The following is a 10,977-nucleotide window of genomic DNA, read 5'->3' as shown; positions in this document are numbered from 1 at the left end:
GCTCGGTCATCGAGCTGAAGAGAGAAAATTTGGGAGAAGTCGTGTGGAGCACAAAGAGCTTATTAGACCCGAGGATACAACAAGTTTCAGCTATGCATCCCCTGTGTTGACAGAGGACTGGGATGTGAAACTAGGGGTTAAAGCCCTAAGACTTGTAGAAGACTATTATTCTCCTCCAAGACCTTCCCAAGACACAAAGTTGGACAATCTTGAGAAGTTTCCAGCCTGGTTTAACCCTTGTTGTTAAAGGTGTTGCATCCGACCAGTTAAAAGTAGTTAACATTCATAATCGACTATTTAGGTGTTGTTCTTATTAAGTGTGTTTTTGCTACCACAGTGTTTTGACCACATCTCTCTGAACTGAAGTCCATGTTAAATGCGGACTGGTTTGCGGTCAGTGGGTGCACAGCCGAGCCAGCCGAGCCGCCCGTGCCACTTACTTTTTAATCCAGGCAAAACAGTCGCTTCGTTTGCCCGTTTGCATTATTCTGCGTGACATTATGGAGCCGACATGCAAGAGTATCGTCCTGCTGGGGTGCATCCTCCTCCTGGACCTGGCTCTGCTGGCTTCTGCAGAGGAAGGTGAGTCTGGAGTTTCCTAAAAATATGCTGCCATATGTCTGTTTTCTGTAGTTACTGGGCTGTGTTTGTTACAGCCACTCCCTTAACGAAAAGGGACCCCTGCAGTACATTTTTAAAGGATGTTATGCAAATATCACACCAAAGCTATAGTCCCTGTAGGAATAGTGTACAAGTATTATAGTGATACCATAACATATTTAAAAAAAATAGTAAGGTCACCATAAATTCACTGTTGAGCAGACACGCTCCCTATGGGAATACTCATGTAAAAATAGTAATTCTTCTTGAGAGCATTTCTGGCTTCGAGTCAATTAGCCAGTTGATGTATGAGGCTTCAGTTTGTTTTGAAAGAGTTTATTCCACAGTTTTGTCAAGAGTAGTAACCGAGTTAGTGGTTTTGTCTGTTTGACCTCTTCAGGAAGAAATTTCTGTTTTCAGTTTCAAATGACCAAAAGGTGCCTGAGGTTCTCAGACTGCGTCCTGAGGGACCAGCACCCATTTTAACCTCAGATGTGATCTGTAAAATCCTAAAATCAATACTAAAACATGAGTGCATGGAGGCTAATGTAGGGCCGATGTGGTCATGTCCCCTAGTTGTGGTTAAAAGCCTTGTTGCAGCACTTAGATAGAAATCTAGACGAGAACTTTCTCCTGGATAAAAAATGTGCCTTACTGTTGAGATATTTTTCAGCTGGAGAAAGAATGGCTGAAGGTTTTCATCAAAACTTAAAAACTGGATCAAACTCCTCATAGATTTTCAGCAGCAGACTTGACATTGACAGACAGATTGTCCTGAATCAGCTTTGTGAACCCAGGAGGGCCAAGCAAGACCATCTCAAACTAGCTGACATGTTGAAGAAAATGATGTGACACAGTTCGGATTACCTGCTTTTCCAGGCAAATACAGCTGGACGTCATCAGCATAACAAGGGGATCAGATATGCGTGGAGTAATGTGCTTAATGCAGGCGTGTCAAACTGAATCTCAGTGAGGACCACATTGAGAAATCAGAATCAACTAGTAGACTGGATATTTATTTATTTTAATCTACTGCCATGTCATTCTGTGATTTGTGGCATCAAGTGAGGATGTCTCAGTGCCACGGAGTGCACTGAAACCTTATTGGTGTTTCTTAAAAATGCTGCTGAGACAACCTTCTCTAAAACATTTGATAGAAAAGGATGTTTTGAAATAGGTTGTTTACTGAGGCTCAAAGGATCACAGCTGTGTTTCTTGAGGAGGGGTTGAACCACAGGGTTTTTTAAAACTAGCTTACTGTACTGTGTTGCTGTGATAGTGGCATAGGGCTGCTGCATACCCTGCAGTATGCTTTTTTTTGGCTAATATACAGCTGCTAAATATGATGTTGCCATATTGTTTTGCTACCTGTAGCATCTTTGTTCTCTAGATGTCATTTTGCCACACTTTGTCTACACAAAATGAAAAGAAATCATGTTGTCAAAAAAAAAAAAGGAAAATGTAATTATTCCATGAGCAGATTTTCCGTCATTCCAATGGGATGAGAAAGAAGCCAAGAAGTTGATAAAGCCTTCATGCAAGCGAAGGCACACTGACAATTCTTATGACATGCAGCTGATATGCCAAGTCTGAACAGGAATAGCTCAAACGTGTATAGCTTGTGGGCACAACAATTGCAGTTGCCTAGTGGGTTGATTTTGGGTGGAGGCAGCAAGGTGTGCCCACACACACACAACTGCATCTTGCCTTTATACTACAACACAGATCAGCTGCTGCTAGCCAACCAGCTAAACAATATATAACTGGTTTCTTTATGCAAAATAAAACATTCAGCAATCTTGTCCTGATAGCCTACAGATAGAAGTCCCCATTTATGTGGAAGGCAGCATTTTCATATAACTGACTTTTTTTAGAGGTCTTTGCCCAGAACGTTTGAAGAGGAAAATCATTTCCACCTCAGTGAGCCAGTGAGCTTTCACAATTAGCCCTAAAGAGTAACCCTCCAAAATCTCTCAAAGGGGGCATATCCTCCCTTTGTTGCATTCTCATTTTCCTTACCATGTCTATTCTGTTTACTCACTCACCTCTCTACCACTCCTGTTGCCTCCTCCGTGGCGTAACTAGCATGATGAGTGGCATAATGCGTCACAATCTAAACTTAAACTCACAAAGTGTCTCAAATCAGTAAATGCAGAAAGGATGTTTTTATTCAGAATCTAAGAGGCCTTACTCGGGCCTCAATCCCTTCTTTCACAGACATGTAGCCTTTTCTTTTGCTACTCTTTCCACGTCCTCTGTCTCCTTGATGTTTGACTGCTGCTATGCTGTTTTCTCTTGCCGACTGTCTCCCCTGCCGTGGAAATGTGGATCGTTTCCCAGAAATCCTTTTAAACGGAACCGATTTTTATAAGAAAGGGATTTGCATTTAAAGCAACCTCCCCCCTCTCTGAAAGCCTGTAGCCCATCATCCCCAGCACCTCAATCCCATGATTAGCTTCCTCAAGAGTTAAACAGGCATCTGAGTGCCACAAGTACTCTCTCCCCATCTCTCTCTCTCTTTCTCTGTTTCCTTGCTGGGAAGGATGCACACGGCAGCGGAGACTTGCAGGTGGATGATGGTGTAGTTCGATGAGAAGATACACCCCCAGCCCGTACATCCGTGTCAGGCATTCACTGTCGAGAGTCAGTCTGTCCTCTACCTCCACCCACATGCTACTCTCTGAGAGTGGGACACAATGGGGACAGGCTGCAGAGGAGAGGGAATGAGGCCACAGCCTATCAGCCATAAGCACCAAGGAGAATGGCACTTTTAGAGGGATGGGGGTTCTCTTTGAAGTGAGTGAAGGAGAGATGGGAAGACCGGCAAGAGTCAACGACTTAGACAGAGAGAACAAGTGCAGAGAGGGCAAAGAGTGCATGTTTGCACATTTGCACACTGTGCAGTGTGCATGGTGTGTGCTTTGCTTATATGCAAAAATATGCTGAAATCACAAGCACCTGGGGCCAGATACTGTATATGAGCACTGTAATGTGATGAACATGGGATAATAATAATGGGATAAAAAAAGGACTAGAAGACAACAACTGGGAAGGAGAAATGTGCAAAAATTGTGCTATTTACAGTGAGGCTTGTTTATGGCATTAAGATGCAGTGTTTTTTTTTTAGTTCCAAGCTCTTCGCAGTTTGTCTAATGTCACTTATCTTGCACAGCAATCAAGGCTGTTATTTTATGTCCACATACTGAGCACCACATTGGAAATATATATTGTGTAGCATTTCTACATGCCATTGTTGTCCTATATCTTATGATGTTTCATGTTGCTACATTCAAAAATAGAAATATGTGAGGAAGAAAATGAACATAAGGCAGGTTCGAGCCTGGGACTGCATGTGCAGACGGTGCGTGCAGAAAAAAATGTGTACACAATGTTAGGAATTGATAGTACAAATTTGCATACTTAAGGCATACACCATCAGTAGGCATGATTTGATTTGAGTCTGGGATATTTTCTTCCACGCATCATACGTTGACCTACATCTTGTGTTTGATATCCGTTTTTTCAAGTTAAAATAGAATCCAGTTGGTAGGGGATCAACCTGAAGAACATAAGTATGTTTCCACCTTGATGCACACATAAGGTTTCAGTAAGTCTCCCAGGGCTTGTTTTACATACTGCGCTGGACCAAGTGGGCTCTGCTAAATATACAGCAGAGCAGACACATTCCTGTGTAGCAGCCCTCCCACAGTATGCACACAGCTAATGTGTTCATACTGGCTTCAAGAGGGACGCATCCTCCAAAAAGGAGTGGGTCAGTCTGGTGAAAGGAGCGTTCAGCACCTCTTTTTTCGGCCGTTTGATGTTTCATTTTTATGATGTCCTCCACACAAAATCCTCCCAATGCCATTTGCTTCTGGTGATTGGTGATTTGCATCTCTGCTTAAGGCTATCCGATAAACTGTCATTGCATTATTAAACTTGGTCCAATTGTCAGGGATTGGCCAAAAGTGTGGTTGTGCATCTCGTAATCTAGCCTACTAAATTCACTTCCTGAAGAAAAGTAGCTGGAGAAGGCAAATTAGGCTATGAGGTTTTCTTCTTAAGACTTCACGGCCAAATATGAGCCTTTCTTTCTGCTCGATATCAGTCACCACCACACAAACTCCCAGTAGTAAGCTTGTAAGAGCAATGCATAGTCTGACGAAGAGTTGTAGCTCTCAATGCGTCTGTTGATGTTTGGATATGAAAGAGAGTGATGTGTCAGAATAAAAGAGAAAAGCCTTGAAGAGCGACTATTCTCTTGTATCTCTACTTAGATGTGTCAATCCTTAGATGGTTTATTTAGCTGGAGTCTGCACAAGCTGTCCACCTCCCACTGCAAGATTAGTCACTGAAAGCTTGTGTGTGTGTGTTTGCTTCGGCAAGATCTTTTTTTTTCAGAATGATTGTAGATGCTGCTTTTGTAAAAGCTTTGATAAAAACTCTGTTTAGTACAGCAATAGTCATTTTTGGGGCTCATGGAGAGTGGCTGTTTGTTAGGTGCATTTTTGCAGTGGATGGAGGTATGTGGGTTTTTCATCAGTCCAGATTTAAAATAGGATAGATCACTCTTTATATATTATTTTACAAAAGTACCACTTTCCATGCTGTTTACCACTAACGAATGACCAAGAGTTAGTTTTGCAGCAGTTACTCTGTAGGATAACTCATCACCCCAGCTGCTGTAGAGGCACACATGACAACCTTTGGTACGTATCCTGATCAAGTAAATGATACAGAGACACAAATCAGCTGATGAGTAATCTAAAGTTGTCTAACCGACAAACTGACTAGTCTGACTAGAATATTGAAAGACACCATAGACACCTGGAGGTGGAAGGGTGACCTACTGGTTAAGTCAAATTTATGGTTTCTGTGGTGTGCCCGGTGTTCGCGGTGTTCACGGCAAGACTGTTCTCTCTGCAGAGCCACAGCATTTTATGGTAAATGCGGTAACAGTGCAGTGTTCGCGGAGATTGCAGAATCTCCTCCGATTGTCAATTTTTGCTGGTTGTCAGCTGTCAGTTGGCTCAATTAGACTACTTCCCTGCTAACCAACTAACATAGTAACCATTAACCAATCATAGCCTCTGAACTGTGGTGTGCCTGGTGTTTGCGGTGCGGACCCTCCGCACACCCCCTGCGGGGCTCCGCACTCGCCGCACAGACCCTCCGCACCACGAACACCGGGCACACCGGGCACACCGCAGAAACCATAAATTTGCCTTTAGAGAGATCATCCTAGATCTCGAGTTCAATACCACATGACTCCATGTGTCCTCCACCCTGCAGGGGTGCTGCTGACCCTGACCTCTGACCTCTCTGTGGAGGCAAAACGGTGAAAATCCCCCTCAGGGATCAATAGAGTGTTGGAAGACAAGTGCAAAACCTGTACTGTCCCATGGTGTGTTTTTGGTGATGACACATAGCTCCTCAGCTCAGCAGCTCCCTAGTTGATCAGCTGCTTGCATCTCTTCTACAGTAATGTCAGGCTACTTGGCTTGCTCATTAATGTTGACAACTGAACTGCTATATAGCATATAACATACATACATAGAGGTACTGCTTCTATAACAGTGTGCTTCATTATAAGTTGCCAGAGTACGTCTTACGATCATGAAAAGATTTAGCTATATGCATCTCTATACATCAATGTATTGTAGCAGTCCAAAACTGCTACAAACTGCTGTGGAAACTCATTTGCATACGATAAGAGGAAAATGTACATCTAAGATGTAAGATTTGTTGTTAAAGTCAAATTTTCACAATAGCGAAGTATCTGTCTAAAGCCGACTTCTGCCTGACCTGAATTTGGCTCTTGGAGACCATGGTGCCATGATGACAGCACTGTGGTAAAAAGAAATGCAGATGTATTGTATCTTACTATGCGTGCAATCCTTTTCCAAACCAGATGGCATATGATTTGAATCCACGCGAATGAATTTAATTTTTCCCAGTTATCTTTAATAAACATAAAATGTGTGAATTTTGTTTATTTTGATGAAGCATGGAAATAGAGTGCTTTCTCCTGGTAACTCTGATAACTGGATTTAGTTTGACTGCTTGGTACTTTTATTGTTGACTAGTAGTGTCTGCCAGATGATTCATCAATGACTCAGTTTATCATTTCCATCCTATCCTCAATGTAAACACATTTTCCACCTAGATAAATATGGCTTATAGTATTTTTTGTTCATCTCAATTTCTCTCACACTCCACAGACCCACAGACTGTAACATTATGAAAACATCTAACAAAGTAACACCTTTTACCAAAGGCATGCCGCCGGTAAAGGCATGAAATGATGTTGTTTTTCACGCCGTGCACCGTGCAACACATCTGTTTACTAAAATACTTGCCCTTCAATCTTGTGGCACCAAGATCTTTGAAAATAAATCATTCAGCTAAATGTATGTGGCTGAGCTGAAATTATGAATATTAATTGCCTGTAGAGGAGTGAGTTTTTGAAGCTCATAAGATGTTACAGTATGATGTGTTTCTTTAGTATGTATGAAAAAAACAAAGGTAGCCCACACATTTCACACACTTATTTTCTTTTCTTTCTTGTTTTGGCACGGACGTTTCGACTGTCAAGTCTTCCTCAGTGTGCAAATTAAAATCACAAACACAGGTTTATTTATAATGACATCAGCCATAGTCATTACCATAATTGATTGCTTCAATCACATTATTTATACAACCAACATTATCAATCTCACAATGTCAATATTATGTTAGCATCCTATTTATAGAAAACAAGTCAATTCAAAATCTTCATTTAAACCATTAGAAACTGTGGCCAAAGTTTATTGCCAGTAAGCCTCTCTCTGGAGAAGCTTTTTTTCTAGATCCCCTCCTCCTAATTGCCTGTAGAGGAGTGAGTTTTTGAAGCTCATAAGATGTTACAGTATGAATCTTTTTTTAGTATGCCAGATGACAGAGTATGTTGTAAGTGCAACAATTCAATTGTATTTTGAATTTGTTCAATATAGTAAACGTTTTTGGCCCACTAAATAAAATGAAAGTAGTAGCATTTCTCTAATTCAGCTTTCAAAAATATCTTTGTATTTTTATTTTGTTTTACATTTTAGGCATTTAGCTGATGCTCCTAAGCTGATTTTAAATTCCTAAATTGCCAGTCCAATAGTAAGAAATGCAAGGATCAAAGTCACAGTGCCCAGACAATAGAGGAGACAAAAATCCCTGTGTACCTGGGATGATCATGTGTGATCAAGAAGTACGAGGTAATAAGTAACATGGAGAACAGCAGAATGATCAGGCACGAGTAGAGGAACCAGATGGAGGAGACTAGGGTTTGATTTAAAGGGAGTCCATGACGCGTTTCATAACGATGTGAGCTTTCAGGTTACAGTGGAAATATGGCGAATCTGAAATGTCTGGCAGATATGTCGTGATTTCCTCATGCCGCAAAACCTGATGGGTCACCGTCCCACTGCTGAGGCTACTTGCCAGTTTGGGTATCTCTTTTTACTTTCCGTAATATAATCTTTTATTTCGAGACAGCATGATTTGTGGAAATACCAAGGTTGTGAAAAGTGCAGTACATTCTCCGAATAAAATGATCTGTGAAAAGATCTGTAACTTCTTTTTCGTAATTCATACAAGGTTATCCTCCTGTTATTGGATTTTGTATTTAGAAGCCATGCCTCAGGGAGTTGGCATAACCTGCAACAATATTCTCAAGATGCCTTTCAATTTTACACAGTTAGGTTATTTTTTGAAGAGGGCTGGAGAAAGCGGTGCCCATAATTGGCATTAGCAGGAGGTGAATTCATTTTAAAACACTCAGGTAGATCGATATTCCAAAGAAGCTGAAATATGCTGTAAAGCGAGGCAATTTAATAAATTACACTGAGAGATAGTGCTGCTAATTAATTCTTTCAGCCTTGGAGTTCTTAAATATGTCTACTTGGAATTGCATTCCAAATGATTAACACTTTTTCCACAATAAAGAGGGGAAACTTGGGAGCGGTTGCTTTTCCTCCATGTGTACTAAAAGAATCCTTTTGGTGATGCATTAAAATCTGTTGCTTTCACTGCTCTTCACCAACATCAGACAGTTCCTGATGCACGCCGATATACAGTAGCAAACACTTCCTATAATTATGCAATCTGTCATCAATCAATGATAGTTGTCACATTTCTGGGGATCATGTTTTTCTGCCGCATTTTTCATCCGGCACTCTCTTTTGGAATATTTAGGCCTCAAAGCTGTGTGAATGTTGTTTGTGTAAATGACATGGCAGTTTCAATCCAAGATGCAAAAGTGTTTTTTCAACATTGTTCACACCTGAGGTCAAAACTCGTTACTTATAACTCCCACTCGATATAATATGGTGTAGAACTACATGTCTCATATTCTGTAACCTTCTATTAACCTCTGATTATATGGGAGGGCCTAAGCATTTTGTACCAGCGTGATTAAATTATATATTCATTTTCTACTCATGCCAGTAGAATGCTGTAACAATTTCACCTGCCACTTTACCACAATCAGTTAAAGGAGAACACCTATGAATTGTAGGTCGTTTCTCATTTGTATGCCCTTGGATACTTCCGTCTCTATAAGTAAACATTCACTTTTGTCTCCCAAACCCAGAGAAAAGCTTTTATTCCAGCCCTTCAATCTATAATGTTACACAAATGTACATCTAACACTGGGAATGAATTAGAAAAGATTAAAAAGGTGATTTCCTGGGGATCAGAATAGATTCTCTGCTGAGCCACTTATCACACAACTAGAAATCAGATTAATCTCACCCGTTGCACTGTGCTTTTTGTTAGCTACACAACACAAGTCATCTGATGTCATCTGACCTCTTCCTCCAGTGGGAACTTTTAGACTAATGTAATTGGGAAAAGCACACCCGCATCTGGGGTCAGAATCAGTCAGAGAATTGCACAATGTAGTGATTCAGTCCAGTCAGACTCCGGTGACTAAGTAAATTTAAGCCAAATCCTTAATCCTCAGTGCTTTCAGTCGGCCATGTTGGTTCACAGCTGTGTTGGTCATTTCTGGTAGCAGGTTTGGGTTCTGTCCAGTGTGAGGCTTCCTCCCTAACGGGGTCGCTTCCTGTCCTGGGACAGGGAGAACCACAACACAAGAAACAAAAAAGGCGTCGAACATTAACACCCTTACTTCACCTCACACTCTTTCTCGCTCCCTTTTCACCTCTCTCTACTCTGTCCATTACATCCAGTCACACATACTGGTAGTAGCTCACCTGCATCCTCAAGTGCCACAGGAGGCCTTTGTTATACATCAGCAGTCAACGTGTTTCTCGCTTAACTTGCTGTGGTGAATGATGTGCATGTTGGTGGCCGGCCCCCACCAGACCAGGAGACAGGAAGGGGACTGCAGGAAGCGGAGGCCTAATCTCCCTCCCTCACAGACACAACTCTGTGTCAAACACACACAAACAGCGGTGCACATATTCACCCCATCAGCTTTTGCACATTCTCTAACATTCATGCTCACATGCACACACTAACCTGCACTCACAAAAAGACAGGAGTGGTTGTTAAGTTATTTTCATTTTATCTTGCATCATGGAGGCTGTAAATTGCCTGACGCACAAGAACATCCAAAATCTGCTAAATTTAAAACTTGCTAGCGAAATCCCTTGTAACACTTGAGGGTCTTAACGATATCTGGAGGACAATCATCCCCACCATATAATTAACATGATAATCTTTTGTAATGGAATCACTTCACTACTGCAGCAAATAGGGCAAACCTTAGTAACAACCCTACAATGGATCAGTTTTCTAGTCCCAAATCGCTATGAATCAGCAAACTAATGTTTGCAGCCTCACTCTCATTAACGTTGCCTGTGGTTAACGATGTGTGAATATGGTCTCACACAAGAACATAGGAGGTGTAAAGCTAAAATATAAAGGAAAATGACCGAAGGGATGGGGATTTGTTTAATTTATTGTTTATTTTCTTCTGTATGTGCAACATGGAGGTAGTAAAAAATAGTTTGAGGCACAAGAACATCCAAAAAGCATGCCTGATTTTGTTTCCCTCCACCTGAGGATCTGAACAATACCTGGAGGACAGTCATTCCCACCATATAATTAACATGATAATCTTCTGCCAGGGAATTAGGCTACTTTACTACTCCAGCAAATATGATAACTACTCTGCAGTGGACCAGTTTTCTGGTCCCAAACTGCTATGAATCAGCAAGCTAATGTTATGCTAGCAGCCTCACTAATGTTGCCTCTGGTTAGCACTGTGTGAATATGGCCTGACATTTTTTTTTTGACGTTGCTAGCTTGCTATCTAGACATTTCATTGTCCCCATTAACTTTTTTTTTTTTAAATAATGACAGTATAGGCTATGAGTGAGT

At 41.3% G+C, this 10,977-nt stretch overlaps 1 protein-coding gene across 1 annotated transcript in view; it reads left to right on the top strand.

The window, feature by feature from the left end:
* Window positions 1-463: 463 nt before the first annotated feature.
* Window positions 464-10,977, top strand: part of LOC139652500 (ephrin type-B receptor 4a-like) — a 31,970-nt gene continuing 21,456 nt past the window's right edge. The window contains exon 1 of the mRNA XM_071529598.1: window positions 464-582. Coding sequence (XP_071385699.1) covers window positions 501-582 — 82 coding nt within the window. The 5' untranslated portion in view covers window positions 464-500. The remainder of the gene's footprint in view (window positions 583-10,977) is intronic.

The sequence above is a fragment of the Centroberyx affinis genome, unplaced genomic scaffold, assembly GCF_046629955.1.
Source record: "Centroberyx affinis isolate AG114_WGS23_722 - 3 ecotype Tasmania unplaced genomic scaffold, CSIRO-AGI_Caff_v1 ptg001805l_1, whole genome shotgun sequence".
NCBI lineage: Eukaryota > Metazoa > Chordata > Actinopteri > Beryciformes > Berycidae > Centroberyx > Centroberyx affinis.
Note: the sequence above shows the minus strand (reverse complement) of the source record. Positions and strands in the feature narration are given on the sequence as shown.